We start from the raw sequence: 25592 nt of genomic DNA on the forward strand, positions 1-25592 counted from the left end.
CAGTCACTCTTTCAGAAAATGTTTCTACGCCTTCAGCCCTCTGACATTTAAGAGCTTCATAAATTCACTCTTGCTTTCCTACCTCCTGCGTAAGAGGTAACCGTCCACAAATCCTCACTATTGATCGGCGATGGCGAGGGGTTTGCGGCGTGCATGCGCCGTCGCAGGCTTCTGCTTGATCCAGAGCATTGCAGGAATGGTCGTCACTGCTCCTCCAAGGGCACTCGAGCCTCGATCAACGGGCACCCCAACATCCAGCAATATCGCTTGTGGATGGGCTTCTAGCGCATCGAGTGCCTATCTGGCTGCAAAACCCGAGGGTGAGTCCAGACTCCTCTGCGTTGAACTTGGAGTTAACAGTCTCAGCGACTGGGGTCATAATAGATGCCGAACTGGCATATGAATGCCTGAAATCGGTCCCAAATTACCAAGAACCTGCAATGGACCTCCTGAACTCATTACGAACCTTCCTCGAATTCCAGAGCACCAAAGAGTATTTGCGAGACCCTCCATCAGGATTTCTTTTCCCGGCTTTGGACCTGGACCTTGAGTGGGACAACATACAGAAGAAGGTGGAGGGAGGCGAGTACGAAAGCGAATATGATATGCAAATCGATATTGTTTCATTATTAAATTCAGCACGCGATGGCCATTTGCACTGGGAGGGTGACGTCGTGGGCGCTTTCACATTCATTCGAAATATTGGAAATGGGTTGGCAGCTGTGTCCTCCGACGGAGAACAGACACCACAGGTGTACCTTGTTGGTACGTGTTCCGTGGCGTATGCTTTTTGTGACAGTCCAGACTGACCGGTGAGACAGATGATCTGATCACAATAGACTCCGAGTCACAGAAAGTTCTCCCGGTTACAAGTTACACACCATCACCGGTGGAAAGCATCGACGGCGTAGACGTCGTGTCTTTTCTGTTGACCCAGTCTCTGGATGCGCGTTCTCAGGATCCTGATGCACTATGGAACCAACTTTTCTTCTCGCTGGGTCGACCGTCCTATCAGACTTTCCAGATCCCCACGTATTATCCAGGGACTTCAACAAATATCACTCTCGCAAATGGAACCACGCGTGAATATCCGAACGTCGCAACGGTGAATGTTCCTTTGGATGGGTTGGCAACTGGGGATGATGCCTACTCTGCGTTTTGCCCCGGAGCCTTTGAGTCTGTGACTGCGATCCCTTCCAGCAGCGCAGCAGCTACCTCCACGTCAGCATCGCCAAGTGCGCCTACCATCCCCGGTTACCCATACCCGGTAATCAAGCACAGCGCAGGCTCCGTGGCAGGCTACTATCTGAATGACACTGGCTTTACTGACGTCGCTGTTCTGCAAGTGAGAGAGTTCCAATCGGCCACGGATATTTCCTTGGACTACGAGAGAGAGTTTCAGACCGTCGTACAAAAGTTTCTCGACGCTGCCGTGAGAACGGGGAAGAGAAAGTTGATCATAGATCTCCAGGGTAATTCAGGTAGGTCCTCGGGTGAAGCATTTGTTTTGGCCTTGATTTTGACGTCGCTTTTAGGGGGGCTAGTTGATCTCGGCACCGATTTGTTCGCCCAACTTTTCCCATCAATACCGCCGAATTCAAAATCAAACATGCGAGACAACCTTGGATTCTATATTCTGGGAAGCATTGCGTCGAATAATATTACAGACGCGGAGAAAACTTCCGATGAAGATCTTGCCGAAAATCTTTACGTCCCGCTTGCCTACCAGACGGTGGTAGATCCCGACATGCGACACTATCCTGATTTTCAATCCTTCTACGGCCCCTACGAAGTTTACGGAGGCAAATTCTCGGCGTTTTTCCAAAACAACTACACCGATCCTAATTCTTCTGACTTTGCAGGGCAAGGAATCATCATTACGGGAACAAACAACCGCACTGGGTTCCGCCAGCCTTTCGCTCCCCAGGATATTGTGGTGCTACTCGACGGGCTTTGTGCCAGCACCTGTACCGTCTTCTCAGAATATCTCAAGAGTTACGCCAATGTCCAGTTCATCACCGTCGGCGGTCGACCACAAACGGGACCCATGCAGGCAGTGGGTGGTGTCAAGGGCGTCCAGGTCTTCCCATTCGATACGACCATCACACCCTGGTGGGTCGACCTGTACCAGAGTCCCCAAAATACCCTCATGGACCTCGCCAATGGGTCGATCTGGGAGAACTTTACATATCTGCCTGTACTGCGCGAGTTTAGGTATGCTGGAGGTGGAGTCAACGGACGCAACCATTTCCGGATTGGCGATAAGACCGAGACGCCTCTCCAGTTTGTGTATGAAGCAGCCGACTGTCGGATGTGGTGGACTCGAGAAATGCTTTATGATCCCACATTTCTCTGGGCGCGTGTGGCAAACATGGCCTTCCAAGAGAGAAGAGGAACACAGTTCAACTCGAAGTATTGCGTCAAAGATAGCACAGGACATCCTACCAGTATATCTGGTGGCTGGAAAAAGGGTACCCTGGGACCTCAGACACCACCGAAGAACGCGAACGCTACCGTTCAGGGATGGAAACTTGAGGGGACTCCACTGGGACCCACCTCTTCAGACCAATTGAACACGACTTCGACGGAGACAGGGACCGTCATCGAGAACAACGCGCTGGCTGACACAGTGGCCGATAGCCCTGAGTTGACCTCGTTCAAGGAGGCATGCACGAGCTATACTGGCGATGCCTGGCTGGTGAAGCTGATGTGTGGAGCATTGGGCACCTAATTTGAGGATTTGGGGAACAAAAGGAATTTTGGATCTTTGATTTAGCCAGCGAGCATTGTTTGGAGTTTGAGGGAAATGTATTATTACCAGGCCGTGTGTGACTTGCCAGTGTCTCATCCCGACGTTGACGGACCTGAGGTAGTCGATTATACAAAGTACTTGTTGTGCTGTTGGGCAACCGAGAGATGCCCCCCAATGATTCGTATGGAGAGCGCTGAGAAGTCACGACCGAGCCCTGCGACGCCAATTGCTCCCCAATCAAGGACGTGGTAGGCAAAACATGATCAGGATGTGCCAGTAGGACGGACTGGGTCATCTTAGTCCCTCCAGCGCCTGAATTAGAGCCCCGTTGACCGTCGACGTCGCCACCGCCTCACTCGTTGACAAGCTGCCAAGCATTCCCGCGAGCCCACTACTTGTGTCGACAACTTCCACCTCCGAGAAACGCTGACACTCCCACCCGTCCACCGCACTCCATTTACTAGTTGCATCCCTGATTAGATCCCCCAAGGACCTTCGGTATCTTTCCAGATATCACTGCTTTAGCCATCATTAATCCACGCAAACCAGTCGGGCGGCCCTCTACAGTTTTGTGATTTGCCCCTTTTGATTGAATTGATTGACTCCTTTTCAACGCACTGCAAAGTCCACCGGGCTGTCCGCACCCGGTCAAACAATAGCTTTGACAATGCGGGCCATGGATAGCCACAGTTCTGCGCTACCCCATACGCAACACAGTACCACAGCCGACTCGGACGAAGAGGCGGACGTCTATGAATGGAAGTCGCGCGTGTCTGGTTTGCAGGACGATCCACGAACTCAGAAAACTCTCGCCTGGAAACCCTCCACTCTACCGCCCGAGGACAAGGACGAGCCGCATTCGAATACTCCGGACACCGGTGTCACTAACTCATCAGATGAGCTCCAGGAAGACGACCATGTTCCTCACCCATTCTACCACTATGCCACTGAGAAGCGTGATACTTATGCTGATGCCAAACTCATCTATCAACGCCACCGCATGGACACAAAATCCGAGAAGGAAATGGGTAGTCCAATGCTGCTCGGAAAGTCCTACACACTGCCCCCTTCGCTCGATGGCGACATGGCGTTGAATCGGACGCCCAGTCTTGCATCGAGACAATCTCGCCTCAGCCACCGCGGGAATGCTCCAAGTGGTTTCCAACTGGGGGCTTCCAAGGAAAGTTTCCCTGCGTTACAGACACACATGAATTTTCAGGACGCACGCCCCGATCCCACCCTGGTCGCCGACGCTGCCGCGCGGAGTCACAAGCGCCACCCGGGTCTGCCTCACGAATTTAAGGATCCCTTGCTTGCACATGAAGGCGTCCATGGTGCTGGTGCCGGTATGGGTCTGGGAAGTGGTCCAGGAGGACTAGCGCCGAATGAAGAAAGTATCGTCAGTGAAGTACAGGCGATCTGTGACAAGATAAAGACTTTACTGGATTTGAGGCAGAAGTACATCAAGGTCTCCCTCCAATGCCCGGGTGCGAACCCCAAAGACGAGGAAACTTGGGAGATTTACCCTCCTCCACCAAATCCGGTCTGGAACGAGCAAAAGGCCCGGGAGCCTCCGGCGAACTATATTCCTCCTAACAGCACTTCAAGCAGTCTCTACATGGCCGATATGAGGGCACACGGCAATGCCAGCGCCGGTGATCCGAACAAATGGTCAACGGGAGCCAGTCAGGCCGGATCTGAAAAAGGCCCGTCATCACCAACAAGCACCAAAAAGGCTCGAAAGGCCGGCCATGCGATTGGCGAAGACTTCGACCTGAGCGAGTGCATTATTCCAGGAGAAGAAGCCAAAAGCCTGCGGTTTGAGATGGATGCCGGAAGTGTCTTTCAGGTGTACCAGGACGATGATCAGCCCCTGGTTGCGGTGCCAACGTTGAGGGACTACTATATGGCGTTAGATACCATTCTGGACATTGCTTCGGATGGTCCAGCCAAAAGCTTTGCCTATCGCCGCCTGCAATACTTGGAAGGCCGATACCATTTGTACACTTTGTTGAATGAATACGAGGAAGTGGCAGACACCAAAAAGGTACCTCACCGTGACTTTTACAATGTGCGGAAAGTGGATACCCACGTGCATCACTCTTCATGTATGAATCAGAAGCATCTGCTGCGGTTCATCAAGAGCAAAATGAAGAAATGTCCAGACGAAGTGGTGATCGATCGAGATGGAAAGCGGTTGACCTTGAAGGAAGTATTTGAAAGTATCAACCTGACAGCATACGACTTGAGCATCGACACGCTAGATATGCATGCTCATACCGACTCATTCCACCGTTTTGACAAGTTCAACTTGAAATACAACCCTATCGGGCAATCCAGACTGAGGGACATCTTTCTCAAGACGGATAATTTCATCAAAGGCCGGTATCTGGCTGAGATCACTCGCGAAGTCATCACAGACTTGGAATCCAGCAAATATCAGATGGTCGAGTGGCGAATCAGCATTTATGGTCGCAACATTAATGAGTGGGACAAACTGGCGGCGTGGGTGGTGGACAATCGGCTCTTCTCCCATAACGTGCGCTGGCTCATCCAGATTCCGCGACTGTTCGCCTTGTACAAATCTATGAAAACGATGGAGAATTTCGAAGAGCTTTTGAGAAACATCTTCCAACCTTTGTTTGAGGTGACCCAAGATCCTTCGACCCACCCTAAACTCCATGTCTTCCTCCAAAGAGTGATTGGCTTCGATAGCGTTGACGACGAGAGCAAAGTGGAAAGACGACTGTATCGGAAGTACCCGGTGCCGAAGGAATGGAATACCAAACAGAATCCCCCGTATGGATACTGGATCTATTACCTGTTTGCCAACATGACTTCCCTCAATGCCTGGCGGAAAAGGAGAGGTTTCAATACATTCCTGCTTCGGCCGCATTGTGGTGAGGCTGGCGATACGGACCATCTGGCAGCAGCGTTGTTGTGTTGTCACAGCATCAGTCATGGTATCACCCTTCGCAAGGTTCCTTTGCTTCAGTACCTGTTTTACCTGGATCAGGTCGGAATTGCCATGTCACCCCTGAGCAACAATGCGCTGTTTTTGACATATGACCGCAATCCATTCATCAGCTACTTCAAGAAGGGATTGAACGTGTCTTTGTCGACCGATGATCCACTGCAATTCGCATTTACCAAGGAGCCATTGATCGAAGAGTATTCGGTGGCCGCCCAAATCTACAAGCTGAGCGCAGTGGACATGTGCGAGTTGGCAAAGCATTCCGTGGATCAGTGCGGGTTTGAATTGTCCTTGAAACAACGATGGCTGGGGAAATACTGCTATATACCGGGAGTGCTGGGCAACGATGTGGCCAAATGCAATGTTCCTGATGTCAGGGAGGCATTCAGGCATGAAACGCTGAAGGCGGAGCATGCATTCATTGCCAGATACACCAAGGACTACAGCCATTTTGACCGTTGCACCCCGGATCTCCCGGACCCGACAGATCCGGCTACACCGATCGAGGAAGTATACAAAGGGCTAGAGTCTCCCCGTCAGTACTACGCGTCCGTGTCGGATTCCATCCCACCCGCTCAAACGGCAAGATGGCCGCGGTCGAGGTCCAGCGCCAACATAGACGTGAATGGGGGTAATACTTCACCCGCGAGACCACGGACGACATCAAGCACCCTATATCCCTCACAGTCACACCCAGACGCACATATCTCTGGTCAAGAACCTCGCGCTTTCCCCGGACTAGTGCATCAACGAGAGAGGAGACGAAGCTTGAGAATCAGCTCGAGCAACTCGGACATGACCAGGCCGGATATGGCGTCGAGTTTGCAACTAGAACCAGGATTGGCCAAGATGAAGGTCAAGGAGGATTCGGAGCTGGCGCAGATAGAGCAATCAGACTAAAGGGATTATCATGGTGCCGGACCGCCTATGGCGAAGATGCCGACTGTTATGGGGGTAGGCATTTCGGGAGGAGGGACGGCGAGCAACGCATGACAGGATGGGTGAAACCTTGACGTCGGAAGAAATCGGAGGGTAGTTGAATGCAGGAGAAGAGCTGAGTTTCAAAAGAGTATGGAGGTGAGAGAAGAACAAATCTGGGGAATCCTGGAAAGCCAGTTGTTGTCGACTTCGAGCTACCTCGGGTTAATTAGCCCGAGCAAGCTGAGTCAGAAGGGGGGATTTTGGTTTTAAGAATGTTGAACTGCATGTTTGAGGCCAATCATGGACTGAAAATTGATTTGTGGATGTTTGCCTCATCGGTGATTCAATTTCTTCTGAAATCGGTGAGGGTGATTAACAGCTCCCGGTGTATGCCTAGGTAGGTAAAGATATGGCAGATTTAGGCGTTGAACAGCGAGGCTACGCCCCTACAAAGATTAGCTGATCTGGTTCGCGGGTGTGTCCCCAATGGTGGCGGCGGACTGATGGCTTTAGCCGTCCGTTAGCCTTACTCGCTGACTAGTGTCTGTGAGGGTCTCGAGTTTCTTTCACTTGTTCCTTTGCTCATTCTCGTCGTCGTTCTGTTGTGTCTTGTCGTCTACATCGGTGTCCGTCGATCTCACAAGAGGATTAAAGAAAATCTCCCCTGTCCCTCCGCATCGCTTGCTAGTCCTTCCCATCGCCGTCAAAATCAAAAAGTCCCGTGCGTCCTTCACGGCTCAAAGACAATTGACTATTGATCGCCCAATACCTACAGACCCTGCTACTCTGCAAACTCGAGCAAACTTGAATGTTCCATCTTCGTCCTCGTCCTCCAGTCATCCCCTCCCTCTCACGCCCGACTCTACCGCCCCTCCGCATACACCCGATCGATCCTCTCTCCCTCCCCGCATTCTGCGTCCTGGCGTTGTCCGCCTTACCTTGAATCCATGCTCGCGTGCTCCTAGCCAGGCAAAGCTCCTTCTCTCCTAGAAGGAACATGGCTTGAATCCGCCATATTGCCGACCTGCCTCTTTTTGAATCATGTCTCCTTCCCCGCTTTCGCATAGACGACTCAAGCCAGAACCTCTCGAGGCCACTGGAAGAAGCTCGAGGCGTGCTCTCAGCCCATCAGACCACCCTTCAGCCAGTTCTAAATCTGACAAGGCACGTCCCTTAAATACCGATTCCATGCCTCCTCAAACCAAACCTCGCAGGTTTCTACCTCAGCCGGTGGAGGAGAGTGTTAGGAGTTCTAGGAAGAAGAACGGGGAACATATAGAGGGCTCACCGGCCAGAGGAGGTTTTCTGGAGACTGCCGGTATAAACGCTCACTACTCTTACTCTGACGACCCGGTCTTCCCCGGCGTGCCGAATAGTAGACCTTCGACAACACCGAGACACTTTACACCAGAGCCGGTCGAGACTAGCACACGGACGTCGAGGAGGAAGTTCGCTCCCGAACCAATTGAGACAAGTACGAGGAAGAACAAGGACCAAAACACCGCTCAGGAGAACGAAGCTTCATCCAAACCTCGCCGGAAGTTTGCCCCGGAGCCAGTCGAAACCACGACAAGGAGTAGCAAAGACAAGGAGCCCCCAGACGCCGAAGAGATCCCGACGACACGCCCGCGTCGAAAATTCGCTCCAGAACCCATCGAGACCACGACGACGACAAGGAGGAGGCGCAAACCTGATCCTGAGGACGCGGATGAGGAACCTCCACTGCCTGCTGACTCCACTGCTTCCAGCAGAACCTCTTCTGGACCCCGTAAATTCTCACCCGAGTTGCTGGAGACTGCTAAGGGCTCCTACCGACGTGTCCATCTGCCTCCTCCCGAAGTCAAAAGCCCTTCACCCAGTCTGGCACAGCCCTCGCCGTCGGCGCCGGCGGGAGAAGAAGAGGTAGCGGACGAAGTCGGCGGACTGGAAGAGTCGAAGTTTTCGGCAGCAGCTCTTGCTCGAAAACATCCAGATGCCACCCGACAGCATTCTTTCATTGTTCCCGATTTGCCTATGATTGAGTCCACTACTGAAGATGAATCTTCCGATGCACCTTCTCTAAGTGACTCTCCACCGTCGGTGGAAGCCAACAACAAAAAGGACAACAATCGACCTGGTGCAAAGGACAGCTATACCGAATATGTCCTCCGGTTGGCCGCCGAGACGGTGACCGAGAAGGAATTACAAGAGCAGGCGATGGCCGCATATATCAACGAGCGACCACATGAACCCGTGGATCATTTTGCCATCTCCCACGATGAAGATGAAGATGGTCCTCTACCGGCGCCCATGTTCCAGGGAGAAAAAGGGGTCGACATCCGCACGTTTCGGCGGTCATCCGCTGCCGAGCTAGATCTAGAACTACAGAATATGCGAAGACACCATGAGCAGCTGGAACAGGCCAAACGAGAATTGAAGGCTGATACCGCTGGTCCGAGTCGGTTCAGTGCTGTTGCCCTGGCGACACGCCACGCCCTAGAAGCCAAAGGAGTGAAGAAAACAAAGAAACCTAGAGGACCCGACGAAGATTCGGAACTTGCTCGAATGAGAGCAGCAGCCTCACCTCCCATGTTAGGCGACAATCTCATTTTCCCATTCACCATCTCACCGAAGATGACACGATGTGATCCAGATCAACCTCCACGGCCACGAAACGTGGACGGCGACGACGAATCCAAGAATTCCGGTGGCCCTGTCTTGTGGAAATCCGAAGCAAAACCCAAGAATGACGCGGGAGGAGGTTTATGGATGGGGATGTGTCAGGCAGGAATGTGGCAACCGCGGGGTCCGGAGAATGGGCTGCGGAGTGGAATTCAAACACCTGCCCCTCAAACTCCAGCGAGTGAGAAAACCAATCCTTTTGAGTCGACGACCCCGGGACGGGATGGGCAAACTCCCGGACGACGAAGACCATACTCTGGCATAAGTTTGGTTCCGTTAACCCCCCCGCGGAGTCAAGACGGTGAAGATGTTTTCACGAGCATGATCGATAAGAAGCTGCACCTGGAGAAAAAAATTGAAGATGAATTTCCCGCTCGTGTGATTACACAGATTTACAACTATTTGAGTCTTGGATACCCCAGCCTTGCACATATGTTTGATGAGGAGTTGAGCAAGATTAGTAGAATTCCATTAGAAGAGCTGAGAAAAGACGATTATAATGTGGATGCGAAGGGCTATGTTGGGGCTCCCGAAGGTGACGGGTGTGACGAAAGTGAGGTCATTGGCAAGTGCAAGAGATGGGAAGCTTTGAGATTATACGTCCGAGAGTGGGCACGACAAAGTCCTAATTTCGCGGACGACCAGAGACGAGTGAAACTGGGTGCTAACGAGGATTGGGGAGCAAGAGCAAGGAAGGGCAGTTGGGGACATTGATTCTCAAGGGAACATTCTTTTTTCTACTGGACTCGGGGTTATATGTCCGGGTCAACAAAAACTGGCGTTTGGGGGGAGCCTTGTGGCAGGTGTATGTTCCTTTTCTACCCGGCTCTATGTCGATTAAGGGTTACGGCCTTGAGGAATACCAGATTTCAGGCCTGGCCACGCTTTGGGATACCCCCGTACATGGGGAGGGCATGGAAGACGACATTTTTATATCGTACATACATTCGAATAATGAAGTGATGACTCTAGCATTTGGGAATCTGGGACTTGGAATGAGAAACACTTCAGAGCCAAAAAAAGGTGGTCGCCAAAAGATATTCTCGCCCGCCTTCGTCAGCAGGGCTATGATCACGTGGAGATCCGGTCACGTTAAGCTCGATGGGGGAACAAGGCTGAACATCCAATACCTGGGAAGGAATTTTTGTTTTCACCTTGTAGAGATCTCCACCCTCAGCTGTCTTGAAGTGCACTGCCACCACTAGGTAAATGACCCAAGACTGAGCCAAGCACAGAGGGCACCACAACATTGAACTCTAAAAACCCACCCGCAGAGAAACCAATATTTAAAAGCTGAGCTTGGACGGCGAGCGATCAAATTTTATTCAGAGGCGGTTGAGCTTCCTCGCAAGTGAACTCGCGAAGAATCAACGGGAGGGAAGCGAGATCTTATGAACGTCGTTGAATTTAGAGCTGTGCCTGGATTGAGAGGCAGACACCTTCAAGAACCAGCTCATCACAGGTGAGCTCCGATATCAAGCTCGACAGAACTGTGTTTCGAATCTCCGAGCGGGAAGACGTCGCATTTTCCATTCCATCTATCCTCATCGAGACGAGGAGCAAACAATGAGCTCCTCAGATTCTCCATCTGGCGGTCCCTCGGACCCTGTGCATCACGTCCTTCTCAACACCGACAACGATCGCCAACATCCCAAACCCAGCCACAACAGCCATGGCGGTGGCCTCCTCTCCATCCACCACGAAGGCGAATCCGGCCGCTCCGGCATCCACCTGACGTCGTTCCTCCGTATTCTCTTCCGCTCCAGCTCCCAAGTCAGCATGGCGGTCAACATCCTTTGGCCATTCGTCCCCGTTGCGATCATCTTGCACTACATCCCCGGCGCCCACTCAGACACGCTCAACAAATGGGTCTTCGCCACCGCGTACATCGGCATGATCCCCGCGGCCAACCTGCTTGGTTTTGCAGGCCAAGAACTCGCAAGGAAAATGCCCAAAGTCGCGGGAATCCTCATTGAGACCGCTCTGGGCAGCATCGTCGAAATCGTCCTATTCGTCATCCTCATTGCCAAACACAAGAATCCCGAACCTGGCGACGACGACAATTCTGCGGAAGAGGGAAATCTGATCCCCGTCATCCAAGCCGCGATTCTTGGCTCCATCCTCACGAATCTCCTGCTGTGTCTAGGCCTCTGTTTCTTCTTCGGCGGAGTCCGGCAAAAGACACAGACTTTCCACGCTGTCGTCAGCGAAGTCGGCAGTGGCTTGCTCCTTGTGGCAGGATTTGGATTACTAATTCCTTCGGCCTTCTACTCGGCGCTGAAAGGCGAGACCAGACCCAGCGGGTTCTCTAAAGAGAAATTGCAAAGTGATGTGTTGAAGATCAGCCAGGCGACGAGCATTATTCTCATGATTGCTTTCGTGATGTGAGTTGAACTGGTCTGAATCAAGATTTAACATGGTATTGAAATGGCCAGATACATCTTCTTCAACGCACGATCTCATGATTCCATATTCGACGAGATCCTCGAGGCCGACGAACTCCGCGACACCGACCACGCCTACGACGTTTCCAAGGAGAAATTAACCTTTACCGAATGCGCCATCGCCATCATCGCCAGCTTAACACTCATCACACTCCTTGCCGTCTTTCTCGTTGAACAGATCGAAACTATTGTCCACTCAGGCGTACCGGACCAGTTTCTGGGTCTGATCCTGTTGCCGCTGGTCGAAAAGGCGGCCGAACACTTGACGGCCGTCGATGAGGCGTGGGATGGGCAGATGAATTTCGCCCTCTACCATTGTCTGGGACCTAGTATCCAGACCGCGCTGTTCAATGCACCGCTCGTCGTGGTCGTGGGCTGGGCTCTAGGAAAGCCAATGGATCTCAACTTTGAGATCTTCATGGTCGCGCTACTCGTTCTGGCGATCCTTGTCGTCGGCAATTTCCTCCGAGATAAGGAAAGCAATTATCTCGAAGGAGCACTTTTAGTGGTGAGTTCTTTCAACCTCAACTCCCATCTTTCTCAGCGTGGGGAAAAACGACTAAATGGGTTTTTCAAATTCTAGATTGTCTACATCATCATTGCAATTGCAGCATTTTACTATCCTGACCCAGATGTGGCGACGACAAATGATGTCGATGGTGTACCGGTCACCGCAAACATGGAAACTGTTCTAGCAACGGCGAAGGCTTCGGTTGACGCGGCCTTGCATTTCAATGCGCAGGACAGACTCTCTGGTTGAATGGACATTGAAGGCACCCGAATCTTGCCCATTCTCAGATCTAGGTTTGTTGCGATGGAACGGGCTAAATACTTTAGAACAAAACAAGAATGTCCTTTGATGGCAGAATTGGCAGTGGCGAGGAGGTCTTCTAGGCCGAAGTGTCTATCAAACACTGGAATACGTTGTCTTACGGGCTTTGCAAGTCTCGGTCGTCATTCCCTAGAAATATCTATGAGGACAAAAAGCTAGAGAATGAATGTCTTTGGACCTTGTTGCATAATATTCAATATTACGCCATCCAACAGGATGAACCAAAGGGCCGACTGTATCTGCTAAATAGCTTTCTGGCCAACGGGTCAATGGCTTGCCGAAGAGGGTTTGCATAATGGTTCAAGCTCTGGTAAGAAGGTATGTTTACCGGGCACAAAGAGCTCATACGAATGGAGGAAAGCGTGTTGACCGGTTAGTGTCTGCGGTTTGCTCGCTTCGATGTCTCTGAGGCATCGTTGGAGGGAATGGAGAATTATGAGTGGTGTATTGGGAAGTCGGGGCTACTGGACTAGCACGGAAAAGGCTAGAAGTCTCCGTATGCCGTATTTTAGCGTCAGCTTGGCGTAGTCTAATGCCGCTGCGGCCTCCTTGAGCCTTGTCGTCTGGCTTCCCTGGCTCCTCTCGTCGCATCCCAAAAAAAAGAAAGAAAAAAGAAAACTCTCAACAAGTGTTTCCGATTCTCCACTTGAGCCTCATTCTTTCCCGCCTTCGAATTTTTTTCCCTTCTCTTTCAGGCCGATTTTCAGCCCAATGACTGCATTAGGCTAATGTCTCTATCGCATCGCCAGGCCACCCAGATCGCTTCTTCTATGGCGGCTTGCATTTCATCGACTTTGCTATTCCTCTCATAACTACGCAGCCGAGTTAAGAGCTGGAATCGACCTGTCATGAAGACTGAGGGGAAGCCATTGGCCTTGCCCCCGAGCTATTGATCCACATCAACCTGCTTCCATGGGAATGGTCTCTCAACATTGTGCAGGATTTGCCGTCTTGTCCGTAACTTTGACGTCCTAGGCGGGCATGTTGTTGCCGCTTGCGAGACTCTGCTAACTCATGTTCCTGAGCTTTACAGGTAGGTAGGCTGATTCTGGTATGATCGGCCTTATCGAACTCGCTACCGTAAACCGTTCTTTTCGAACTGAATTCAAGAACAGCTTGTGTCCCTCTTCCTCTGTCCCTTAAGGACCAAGAATCCTACGTACACACCGGGTACCCCCTGGCGACTGACTACTTGACGACAGCATCTTCCAATTCAATGGCCAATCTAGCCACAGCTGTCCACCCCCACCGCCGCCACCTACTACAACATGGGCGGATTGGACTTCGAAAACACCTCTACCGTCTCCTCTAGCATCATCCTGGGTAGATTGGACTTCGGCAGTGCCTCCGCCACCACCTCCGTCTTCAAGATGGGTACACTGGACTTTAGAAGTGCCTCCTCCACCTCCTCCCACATCATCTGCGACTTGGGTAAACTGGAGTCAGCCGGCCGCATCGTTAAGCTGGGGAAGCCCCATCTTGTGAAGATTTTCCAACGTCCTACGGTCAGAGCTGGTCTGACTGGGATCGTCCCAGTGGGAAACCATCTTATCCACAAATAACTCCCAGAGCCGAGCTTGAGATTTTCTCATGTCCCTGACAGATGCTACAATCCTTGCGATAATGCGGTTAAGCTGGCTATGAATTTCTAGTACTACTACAACCCCAGCGACGACCACGACGGCAACAACATCAACGCCAAACCCCACTACCTCGTCCACCACAACCACAATCACAACCTCTTCATCTGTCCCTCCTCCCCCCTCGTCGTCTCCTATTGCAACACCTACTTCAACATCTAGAACAACGTCTACCACACCAACGCCTGTCGCTACTGGCACGACGACTGTCCCATCAGGGTCCGCGACCGTCTCAACTTCCCCCATTTCGACATTCACTGGCGGAGCTCCTATTGGTGGTGACGTCATGAACGTTCCTGTTCTCCTCTTGTTGATCGCGTCATCCTTGTTGTTTAATTCTGGCCTGGCATGAAGCTGTCGCTGATGAAGCTACGACCCGAATCGGACGATCGGGCTTGGATGAGATACGACAATCTTTCTTTTGAGGAAGGAGAAGAGGTGAAAATAGTTGCTACAATCTCCCAAAATTCCATTGTCAAAATCTCAAAATAGTGGGGAAACGATATATGAGGGAATGCGACAATAAAATAGATGCTGTAATGGTATTTCTCCTTAAACTCAGCTCCCTGCATTCTTCCACGTCTCCTAGTACCTCAGTTCCGAAGATTACTTAGTGGTGGTACCACATACCACCCGGAGTGTGACAGCTGCCAGGATGGTAAATGTAGAAATGGGCACTCGAAGAGGGGGGAGTGTGTTGGGGGACTAATCACGCCATTGGGGAGACGAGATGTCGCCATTATGACAAAGCAACAACATCTGAACCAGATAACAGGACGACTTCTAACAAGGCAGCATTCTCTGAACCGTGACTCGATGCTTGTCAGCCTTGCCAAGCTGCGGCCCAGCCATGGGAGGTTGACAACAATTGGACCCTACTTCTCAGCGCGACAAGGACACACAAGGCCCTGAGCATTTCCCTACCGAATGTCGGTTGACCATCTACTATGAGTGTGATGCCTGAAATATGGAGCCCTGGACTCCACACGGTCACTTGATCCTCCAGCCTGTTTCCCGCCACCAAACTCGTCGAGGGCACTTAATTGATATTTGAAGAGTGGGAAAGCGGCCACAATCCGAGACACATTCATGAGGCCTCCCATCCTAAACTTTGGGGGATCTCTGGTCGCAGGCCGACCAAATCACCTTCTACTCATCTTCTCAGAGAAGGTTGAGCACTTTGAGACTGATGCCTATGGCCTCGGCGCTGAGATATTATCTAGGGCTTCAGGCATGACCTTCAAGGAAGTAATTTCTATTTCTGGACCTCTCGAGGTGAATAATCAATCGATACTCCCTCCGGATTTTGGCAGAGAGGGTTCGGGAGATTTTCGTCCGGTCTACAAACGACACAATGTATATGCCGGATCTAACCGCCGATAATAAAAAGGTGAGAAGAGAGCAGGTGTGGCCCGCCCCCAAGGCAACGAACTGACACACCGATGTGCCACAGCCCGGGGAAAAACAGTCATCAGTTGGGGCCGCACAGCCACACAATGCGGCTGGACTGACACGGGAGCTTTTACTTCTGATACCGCAAGTGTGGCAGCTTCTTGTCCCTTTCCGATGAACTCCTCCCTTTTCTGGTCAAGCATCGCCGCGGCCCCCTTCGATAATGATACCGAGCATCAATGCGCAAATTGACATCTGCGCGGGAGGTAACTGGGACGTTTGTCTTTGTCGTGTGATGCCTCCGGATCGCTGACATCATTCACTGCCACTGGTCTCCGAACCCTACAGTGACCGCCACTCGACCCAAGTGCTCTCCGGGGCAAACGAAACGACACCATGGAGGGCAGACCGAACAGAGAAAGGTAGTTCCCAACGGGATTGCGGTAGGATATTGTCTCTCCTGTCGTGGGGAAATGCAGCTCTATTCTGATATCTGTTCATACTGGCGGACCAAGCTAGCCTTACCACTCTCTCGGCCAAAAACCCATGCCCAAATCACCATGGCTGCCTTATTTCATCATGCGGACCAGAACGCGGTTGCCCTGGGTGCGGTCACGCCGCGAACCATTAACATTCTACCATGTTCTCCCAGCCGTGCATTGGGCCCAAAAGGATCTCATCCTTGCGTTTGTTGCCAAAGTCCCCAATCAGCGTTTCTATCACCCTTGGAGCTGACCCGCTCCCGAACCATCGCATTGCATCTTTGAACATCTCCGGCCTTGACACTCTTTCCAACGAATCACCAGGTTAGAGCCCCAGCCTTGAACACCCGAACGGGACTTTCTTGTGGCAAGCGTTTCGTTCCTTTTACCGGACCAAACATGATTTGGATCATTTACCACCTTTCCTTCTGACCATTTCTCTGAGGGTGGATATACCTGACCGTCCCTTCACCATGACCAGAGTCCATTGTCAGAAAAGCGTTCTAGGCATCCGTCAAATAAGAATCTCTGCACCACATTGTCGTTGAACCAATACCATTCTTCTTGATCATCAGAGCCTCCCCTTGGTTCCTCGTCTCCTCTCAGCCAAAGTCTTTACTTTTGAAAGCAACAACGTCCTTATCTTTTGACCTCAGAGCAAACACAAGCCACCGGACGCCTCTGAAAGCAATTCTTCTTCCCTTGAATGTCTGATCGCCGCCGCCAAAGTCATTCCAGTCATTCTCCGGAAGCCATTGTGCTTGAGAGAAACCCTCAGGTGCGTACGTACCGCATCCTCCGACCGAAATCACCCGAAAGAGAGCGACTGACCATCGGATCAAAGCTCTACAATCTTTTTAGAACCCGGAAGAAAAGGGTTCATATCATTGAAGAAGCGCCTGTTCGAAGTCGACGTCCGGAGCGCATTGTTCGAACCCCGTCTCCCACTCCGTCACCTTCTCCATCGCCTCCCCGAGGCCCATATCACATCATGTCGTCCAAATTCGAGGACGACATATATGCGCCTCTCCCACCGAAATTACCACCGAAGTCGAAACAGGCCAAGGATGACCCAATTGAATACGTGGTGGAAGAACGGTCTCCTCGGTTTCGTAAGGTCAAGATTGTTCCGGGCGACCGTGATGACGAGGACGCCTATCCTCGGGTAGAGAGTCGGTCGCCCTCCCGAAAGCGTGACAGCGGCAAGTACCGCTACACCGATGGTCACGTCGCCGAGGAGATCGGCCGGGGTCGGAAAGAATACGAACGTCGTCGACCAGATCCTGAAGTCCAGAAATTGGTCGATGATCTGGCCAGAGAGAGACGAGAACGTCGTGAAGCTGAGAGGGCCGCCGCTGCGGCTGAAGACCAGGCCAACAGACTCAAGGCGGATCTGGCCCATGAGAAACGTCAACGGTCCCTTGAACGACGTGAACGCGCCATTGCCGAACGAGAGAAACGGCTCGGCCAAGAACAGGACCGCCTCGAGCTCCGACGACCGCGTGACCGTCAGGATGTTGTTGTTGTCCAAAACCCCGCGGTGGTGCCAATTCATGATCCTGGCCGATCAGCTCTGGATCGGGCCAGAGCCGACTATGAGCGCACTCATCAGGACGAGCGTTTGGTTCGTGAGGAACGCCGACCCGGAACAGGCGAGAGACGTTCTCGCGTCATCATCGTCGGGAATGAGAGAGATCGTGATCGAGGACATGGACGTCGGTAGTTCTTGTTGAAACCTGAAAGCCATACATGCGGTGGGCATCTTATTGTGCCATGGGGAATGACGGAGCGCATGGAATGGGGTCAGGACTTGATAAACAGGGGAAATGCTACAATGGACGGAAAACAAAGAGGCGTTTTAAGGGAGATTTGATTCGGGATGTATATCATTCGTGGCGGAAGGAACAGTCAACCAAAAACAACAATTTGTGTTCTGCAGGATTCCAAATCTTTGTCGTTCGTTCCAGCCTCGGACACACTGGGGGCCCTGGTCCTTACTGGCCTCAGGGGAAAGATCGAAACTATGGAGGAACCGGCGATTCGCTTCGACCGACACAAAAGCCGTAGGGATTGTGCATGTGGATAGATACGTTGATCTGTCATATGGGAAATCGCCAATCCATTAATCCCCATCGCCATTCCTCAATCTCCCATTCGCTGTGCCGCGGAGCGTAATACTGTAGCTAGCAGGATGTCGTGCAGCGGAGACCCGTCTCAATCGCCGACGATCAGTCAGAAAGGGGGGTGTGTGGATCCGGTTTACAGGCTGGCCAGTAGCCCGGTGGCGGTCGTCAGCAGCGCCCTGACTGTGCCCTGATCGGAGAACCAGGCACAGTAGATAATCAATGAATCCACCGGCGTGCCTAAAAAGGTGCAACTTTGTTGCGGATCCAAAAGATCCATGAGGCGAAAGGCCTAAATCCCAAAGAGGTTCCCTCAAGAGGCGCGTGACCTGTTGACCTTTTCTGGCGTGGATATGGCATACGAATGGTAATTTGCCAGTGCTTAACTCATCAGCCGAGTAAACGCATGACCGGCCCAGTGTGTTGGTGGCGGTGGCCACTTGCACCCCGGACCCCGAGCAACAAGAGATACTTAGCAGTAATTGGCAGTAATTTGCGACATATTTTCACTCCTCTGTCTGTTCTCTGTCTGCTACCCTCTCTGCGACAGCTAAAAAGTGACCCTGAACCTGGCTGCGCCCGTGAATGGCGTCGCTTCTCTACATAAGTCCAAAGTTAAAGCTCGACATCTTGCCCTCTCTAGGATCTATCTTCGACAAATGTCCGTCAAGCTCTCCGTGTAAATCGCTCGACACCTTTCCGAGGGGCTGCAGACTATCTCGCTGTCAATTGGAGCTTGGAACTCCTCGGGGAGCACAGTCCTTGCCTTGACACGAGCTTGACAATGAGGCAGTCTACCCACCAGCTACACACGAGACCAAGATACACCCTCACTCCTCCGCTCATGATCGATCAAGGCTGATTCGAACCATACACTCCAAGAAACACATCATGGGAGGTTCTGAAGGACAAGGAGACCAGAAAGAGCCTGAAACTTGCACAACGTCGTCCCCAAAGCTCCCCGCGACTCCCGAGCCCGAGAACGACAAGGGCATCATCCCCGCCATCAAGAGTCCTACTCTCGAAGGCCTAGATGGCATCACGCCTGAGAATGTCGACATTTTCAAGTTGGAGGCAGTGGCTGCTTTGAAGCTGTTATGCCGTAGCATTGACGCCCTCGTCCGATTGACCGGTGACGTTTCTCCAACCCCCCCAGCACGGAGTCGGGGCGCTTCTCCTGCTCGAAGCTTCTCGAGGCTCCGCGAATCCATGACACCAGACACGGCTACTCCCCCCAAAGACAACACTGGGCTGCGACCGCCAGGCTCGGCTGTACATGAGCACATTGATGGAGTGCCTTTTGTGAAAACACCCATTGGGTCCCCCGAGGCACAAGCCCATGAGCCTACTTCGGCTGCTCAGATAATTGGAGCGGGCGCTCAGCCGACGTATATCCAGTACGGAGCTCTGGCTCGGAAATTCTACTCGAAACGCCCTCCTCCGATATCGACCGAAGACTACCTCATGCGCATGCACAAGTATTGCCCGATGTCGACGGCGGTGTATTTGGCGGCTTCATGGTATATCACTCGGCTGGCCGTCCAAGAGAAGATTATACCGGTCACACCTCGAAACGTCCATCGGCTGCTTTTGGCTTGTCTGCGAGTGGCCATGAAGGCGCTGGAAGATCTGTCATGGCCCCATGCTCGCTTCAGCAAAGTGGGTGGAGTGTCAGAGGGTGAACTCGGCCGACTCGAGATCACCTTTTGCTACCTGATGGATTTCAGTCTGAAAGTCGATGCGGCGATGCTACAGCACGAGGCTGAGAACCTGAGTCGCCAGAACCGGTATGAGACCGTCGTTCTCGACAGTCCTTTGCCTGCGCTAGAATTGCGACTGCCGGAAGAAGGTGAGAGAAAGTCTCGCAGTGCTGAAAAGAGAAAAGCCAGCAGTACATTGCCCAGCAGACCTGTTGTCCAAGTGGGAGCAGGCATCGAGGTCATGGGCCAGTCCTGAAGGATTCGGTGTGGCTTTCGAGGTCGAATAACCTCTGAAATCCTGTATGACTCACGATATTGGCACTCAGTTGCCCGGCAAGCGTCCTCGTTTCCCGAAAAGGGAGCTGGTCTGCAGCCACTTACATCCTCTCGAAATATGTACGTTGTCGGTTGGGTGATTGATTTTGTTTCATTCGACTTTCGTCCCCGTCGCACGGGGCAATCTCACTCTTCCCGTGCGCCAATGTGGAAGTCCGTGAACGTTTTCATCAACGTTCACCTCCTCGTCGCTTGTTCAGTAACAACTCGATTGTTTATTTGGTAGCACTGCCCACAAACGTATCCTTAGCCAAACCAACATCTAGAAAAATTCATCTGCACCAAAAACCTCGTACGGCGAGATAAACCGATCTTACAGGCGATAACTATGTCAGTAGTATTCTATACACCCAACGATGTCGATGGTCCATCCTCGAACGCAGCCGGAAGCCTCGCAGCCGTCCTCGATGCGCGGATTCCACCCGAAACCTACATTGCTGGGTCTTCCATTAGAGGTGAAGCTAGCTAAGGTCAATGGAGGCCTTCTGAAGACATGACACCTAGGACGGATCCTACATACACAATATCTCGTTTGAACCTCCGGTGGCCCAACCAAATTCATGCATACGACGATTCTCGGATTAAGGACATTCCCTCCATCGAACAAATCCGCGCCATCTTTCTCAGCGTAAAGAGACAAGTCAAACGTTGGGGGATCGTCGACTCTCAGAAAATGCCAGAGCCGAGAGGACTGTCGTTGGCAAGACGAATTCTACACGAGGGTATGGGCAGAGATTGGATCAATAAGCCTGAAGCCACAGAAATCGGCGTGGCTGCGCCGTTTCAGTGGCCGCACAATCGAAGCAGGAGAGGGAGAAGCGTTGTGGTATTGTAAACGTTCTCTTGCGGGCGGGTTTCCAGTCCTTTCTTGAGATTTCGATGAAGCGAGTAATCAGCTGGCTCAGCTTGATAGAATAGCAACTGAAGTGCTGAAGTGATGATGGAGGAATGTTTGACAGGTCTCCTGCTTGTCTTTCCATTCGTACAGCCTGCCAGTCGACCATTCCAACGCCGTCCGTCAATAAGCTCCAATTATGTTTGCTGTTGGTGGTCAGACTTCCCTCAGCACGTGTGGTGGTATGGGAAGCAGAGAAAAGCAAAAGCCGAGCATTGTTGCCGTGTTGCTTGACGCTGACAAGATTGTTCCCGCCCTTCCGCTTGCCCACTTTTGTCTCTTTTCTTCCGTCCTCCAGACCTGACGGGTTGATTGTTCTAGAAGCCAGACAAACTTCCATTGGAAGATCCGGTCATTGGCCTTTATGATTGTTGATGATGAAATTGAATTCCAGCGAAGCTCCAAGTCTATTCCATGCTACCTACCTCATACGCTGCAAGACATATGGTATTCTCATCGGCAACATCTGACCAGGAGGCGTCGTGGAACAAGGTCACCGGGAAAAGAGTCTGGATCAAGTTGAGTAACCGGCCACCGACTCATCTCAATGTGCGTCCAATCATCCTCGCCCAGTTCCCTCCAATGCATGTCGACCTCTTTCGATCGCCGTGGATGACCTCCAATGACCTTGCTGTCGGCAAATCTCATACCATCGACTTGGGTCTAGCATAATCCCCGATACTACCTCACCCCATCACCTCCGTGCCATGTCCAACCGCCATGTGGAGGAGAAATGCGTGTAGCACGTTCGAAAGAGAGCAAGACCATGAACACTAGACGACCTTCGGGTGGATCTGCTCACTTTCCCCTTTTCCATCAGTTGCCCGTGTGACACTGACATAGGAAAGAGAACGTCTCCTTCTCATACCTGATTGCGCCTCCTTTCTCTTTCCTCACAGACTTGGTAACCCCCTGGCATGTCCCACCCGGATTCCCCAAACACAAAGACTCGGCATCACCCCCCGGACGGAGTGGTGGAAGTGTATGGGTTAGCCGGAAAACACCTCGTCAACAGGATACCTTGTCAATCTGGGGACCCCGCAGAGTTCGAACTTTCACAGGTATATAAGATGGTAGCTGATCAGACGATCCGCGGGGGCTGTCGGATATCTTCTACATCAGGCTCATCTCGGATCTCTTTTCTCGAGTGGTTGGTCGCCACTACCACTACCATTGCCACACGACGTTTCCCATCACCTTCAGCACTCTCAATATATCTCTCAACATCACGTCTGACGGAGCAAACACACCCTATATGCCCAGTGTCGAACATTCTCAGTCGCATTCATGTCTGAAAAAGCCATCGAAGAAAATACCATTGCCCCTCAAGCCTCTCATGGCACCTCGGAGCCCCCCTTCCAGAGTCCCGTAAAGGGCCGTCTCGATCACGCAGAGGCCGTGGATGAAGTCATTCACGATGCTCAAAAGGCTACTGACAAAGAGCACAAGATGACCTTGTGGCAAGGCATCCAATTGTATCCGAAAGCCGTCGGGTGGAGTATCTTGATTTCCACCTGTATCTGCATGGAGGGTTATGATGTTTGTCTCTTGAGTAACTTCTGTGAGTCCTCTCTCTCTCTGATCTCTTCCATTTTTACGGTGTGGCTCACTTATTTCCTTAGATGCGTTCCCCCAATTCCGCAAGAAGTACGGCGAACAACTCCCAGACGGTAGCTGGCAAATCTCTGCTCCCTGGCAAGCGGGTCTCAGCAACGGTGCCAACGTCGGTGAGATTATCGGTCTTTTCATCAATGGCTACGTCTCGGAACGATTTGGCTATCGCTATACGGTCATGACATGCTTGACGCTCATCATCATCTTCACCGCCGTCTTCTTTACGGCCCAAAACGTGGTCTCGCTCCAAATTGCCGAAATCCTTTGCGGGATTCCCTGGGGTGTTTTCCAGACCTTGACAATCACTTATGCCAGCGAGGTGTGTCCGGTCGCTCTCCGAGGATACCTGACCACCTACGTCAACTTCTGCTGGGGCTTGGGTCAAGTCATCGGCATTGGTGTTATCAAATCCATGCTTCCCAGGAACGATCAATGGTCGTATCGCATACCATATGCTTTACAGTGGATGTGGCCCGTTCCCCTCCTCCTTGGCGTGTTGCTGGCGCCTGAATCGCCATGGTGGCTTGTCCGAAAAGGGCGTCTGGAAGACGCCAAAAAGGCCCTATTACGCCTGACGTCTCTGAACCGCGAGACGGGATTTGACGCCGCCGAAACAATCGCCATGATGGTTCATACTACGGCATTGGAAGAGAAAATCACGGCAGGTGCTTCGTACTTGGATTGCTTCAAAGGCACGGATCTGAGACGAACCGAGATTGTGTGCATGGTTTGGGCGATTCAAAACCTTTCGGGTAATTCTTTCTCGGGCTATTCCACATACTTCCTGGAACAAGCTGGTCTCGACACGAGCAAGGCATATGATTTCGCCCTGGGTCAATACGGAATCAACATGGCGGGCGTCTTTGGTGCGTGGTTCCTTATGACCTGCGGTTTAGGACGACGAGCCCTATACCTCTACGGTCTCTGTGGACTATGTATGATGCTGTTTATCATGGGATTCCTCGGTCTGGTCCCCGACTCGCACAGAAAAGAAGCCTCACTGGCAACTGGATCCATCATGCTAGTTTGGGCGCTTTGCTATCAACTCACGGTCGGAACGGTCTGTTATTCCCTTGTGGCCGAACTATCTACCCGCCGTCTCCAGATTAAGACCGTCGTCTTGGGTCGAAATCTGTACAACGTGGTGGGTATCATCTGCTCGGTCTTGACTCCTTATATGCTCAACCCGGGCGAATGGAACTGGAGCAATTATACCGGCTTCTTCTGGGGAGGAATTTGTTTCTGCTGTATTATTTACACTTACTTCCGTGTTCCCGAACCCGCCGGTCGCAGTTTCGCCGAATTGGATCTTCTTTTTGAGCGGCAGGTAAGTGCCAGGAAGTTCGCCACTACTCACGTGGATGTCTTTGATGAGGTTACGGTTCATGAGACAGTGGAGGGGACTGGAACTTTGAAACTTTACGAGGAGAAGCGTGGAAGTGTGATGCTTAGCGAGGAGACTGGTCTGCCCCCTCGGATGATTCATTGAAGATATGTATTTGTTCCGACAATTTGGGTGACTTGGTGGTGGACGGGTAAGATATAAAGACAATCTGATCTGGAGGCGGTGAGCTCGACGACACATGAGTGGATGAAATACAGCGTCTTGAAGACGACCAGGGTCAGGACTGCACCGATGGCCGATGATAGCGGACAAAGTTCAACTTCAAGCTATGACACCAAACTAGCTTGGTGAAGTAGTTCGAGGGCAAGACCTGTTCGTGCTTTCCAGTAAGAAGAATGGCCTTGGAAGCGTCGCTCAGATCATAGACACCCGTCCAGGTTCGTCGCCGATACTTGATTGATATCAAACCCAATCAGTGATTAATGCTCCATCTCACGGATTAAAAAAGATCCGCCCCGAAGCCTGACCAGGCTAATCCCTTTTAAAGAGAATTAAATTCCACCCTGCACCACCCTTACCCATCCAAGCCTTCCTTCGCATTCCTCGTTCAGTCTCTCTCTGCTCCTATTCGAAGGAATGTCAGCCTCCTTTTCCCTTGTCCACTAAATGCTCGCAATCCACCATCCGTGGCTTGGGATGGCAAGATGGATCCAGCCCAGACCATGCCAGGATCAGGGTCGTCAGGCACCCTGGATCTCGAACCTCTCGCATCTCGTGTTACAGTCATTCCCGAAACTGCCCTCCCCTTTGCGGACACATTGCCACTTCTTTCATCTATGCCAAGACGGAACGAGTCGTACTTTGCCTATCTAGGTATGGTAAAACTCCGTCCAACCCACCAATCAACGTGCAGTATCTTTCATCACAGTATTGCTAATACGGTAATGTATTGCGCGGTGACAGAAGGCTATTGCTTAGTGTCCGCATGGGAGGCAATAACGGCAAGAAAATCGGTTCCCGATCAGCGCAGTCAGAACTGCACTTCCAGGCTACACTTCAGCCTGATCGCACATTCTTCACCATGCACCATTCACATTCTTCTGCACAGTTCTGGTTATGGTTCAGACAAGAGAGCCTGCAAAAGCCTTCAACCGGCTATATTAGAGGCGGACACACAAGAACTGTCGGCCCGCCAGTCACGTGATACGTGATATTGTGGCACGTGATCCACTCAGGGCTTGCGGCACTTGGTTGGTTCCTCAAGAACTGGCTTTTTCCATACACTCGCACGCGAACCTCGACCTCGAACCCATCCTACTCCTCCGATAGCTTTCCCTCCATGGCCTCCCTGAACGCCGTCCCGACACAAGGCGTCAGCAGGCTATCGGTGGTTCCCCAGGAATGCATAATATAATGCCCCTATCTACCCAGCACATACTCTTACCAGGTCACGAACAGTGTCAACACAGTGCGCCTTTTAG

At 51.9% G+C, this 25592-nt stretch overlaps 8 protein-coding genes across 8 annotated transcripts; all 8 read left to right on the plus strand.

Moving 5' to 3' along the window:
- Positions 1-130: 130 nt before the first annotated feature.
- Z518_09406 (uncharacterized protein) lies at positions 131-2731 on the plus strand (the record flags this gene model as incomplete). Its single annotated transcript, XM_013413362.1, has 4 exons — positions 131-320; positions 367-765; positions 822-1481; positions 1536-2731. The coding sequence occupies 4 exons, from the start codon at positions 131-133 to the stop codon at positions 2729-2731; spliced, it is 2445 nt and encodes an 814-aa protein (XP_013268816.1).
- A 697-nt stretch (positions 2732-3428) lies between these two features.
- On the plus strand, positions 3429-6626 carry Z518_09407 (AMP deaminase; the record flags this gene model as incomplete). Its single annotated transcript, XM_013413363.1, has 1 exon — positions 3429-6626. One exon carries the CDS (start codon positions 3429-3431, stop codon positions 6624-6626), a length of 3198 nt encoding a protein of 1065 aa, XP_013268817.1.
- Positions 6627-7688: 1062 nt separating this feature from the next.
- On the plus strand, positions 7689-10022 carry Z518_09408 (uncharacterized protein; the record flags this gene model as incomplete). The annotated part of the gene is made up of 1 exon (XM_013413364.1): positions 7689-10022. The coding sequence occupies one exon, from the start codon at positions 7689-7691 to the stop codon at positions 10020-10022; it is 2334 nt and encodes a 777-aa protein (XP_013268818.1).
- An 852-nt stretch (positions 10023-10874) lies between these two features.
- Z518_09409 (calcium/proton exchanger) lies at positions 10875-12512 on the plus strand (the record flags this gene model as incomplete). The annotated part of the gene is made up of 3 exons (XM_013413365.1): positions 10875-11692; positions 11744-12260; positions 12336-12512. 3 exons carry the CDS (start codon positions 10875-10877, stop codon positions 12510-12512), a joined length of 1512 nt encoding a protein of 503 aa, XP_013268819.1.
- A 1340-nt stretch (positions 12513-13852) lies between these two features.
- Positions 13853-14386, plus strand: Z518_09410 (uncharacterized protein; the record flags this gene model as incomplete). Its single annotated transcript, XM_013413366.1, has 2 exons — positions 13853-14089; positions 14237-14386. 2 exons carry the CDS (start codon positions 13853-13855, stop codon positions 14384-14386), a joined length of 387 nt encoding a protein of 128 aa, XP_013268820.1.
- A 2418-nt stretch (positions 14387-16804) lies between these two features.
- Positions 16805-17821, plus strand: Z518_09411 (uncharacterized protein; the record flags this gene model as incomplete). The annotated part of the gene is made up of 1 exon (XM_013413367.1): positions 16805-17821. One exon carries the CDS (start codon positions 16805-16807, stop codon positions 17819-17821), a length of 1017 nt encoding a protein of 338 aa, XP_013268821.1.
- A 1291-nt stretch (positions 17822-19112) lies between these two features.
- Positions 19113-20177, plus strand: Z518_09412 (uncharacterized protein; the record flags this gene model as incomplete). Its single annotated transcript, XM_013413368.1, has 1 exon — positions 19113-20177. The coding sequence occupies one exon, from the start codon at positions 19113-19115 to the stop codon at positions 20175-20177; it is 1065 nt and encodes a 354-aa protein (XP_013268822.1).
- Positions 20178-22439: 2262 nt separating this feature from the next.
- On the plus strand, positions 22440-24255 carry Z518_09413 (uncharacterized protein; the record flags this gene model as incomplete). The annotated part of the gene is made up of 2 exons (XM_013413369.1): positions 22440-22713; positions 22775-24255. 2 exons carry the CDS (start codon positions 22440-22442, stop codon positions 24253-24255), a joined length of 1755 nt encoding a protein of 584 aa, XP_013268823.1.
- Between the last annotated feature and the right edge of the window lie 1337 nt (positions 24256-25592).

This window comes from Rhinocladiella mackenziei, assembly GCF_000835555.1.
Source record: "Rhinocladiella mackenziei CBS 650.93 unplaced genomic scaffold supercont1.7, whole genome shotgun sequence".
NCBI classification, from domain to species: domain Eukaryota; kingdom Fungi; phylum Ascomycota; class Eurotiomycetes; order Chaetothyriales; family Herpotrichiellaceae; genus Rhinocladiella; species Rhinocladiella mackenziei.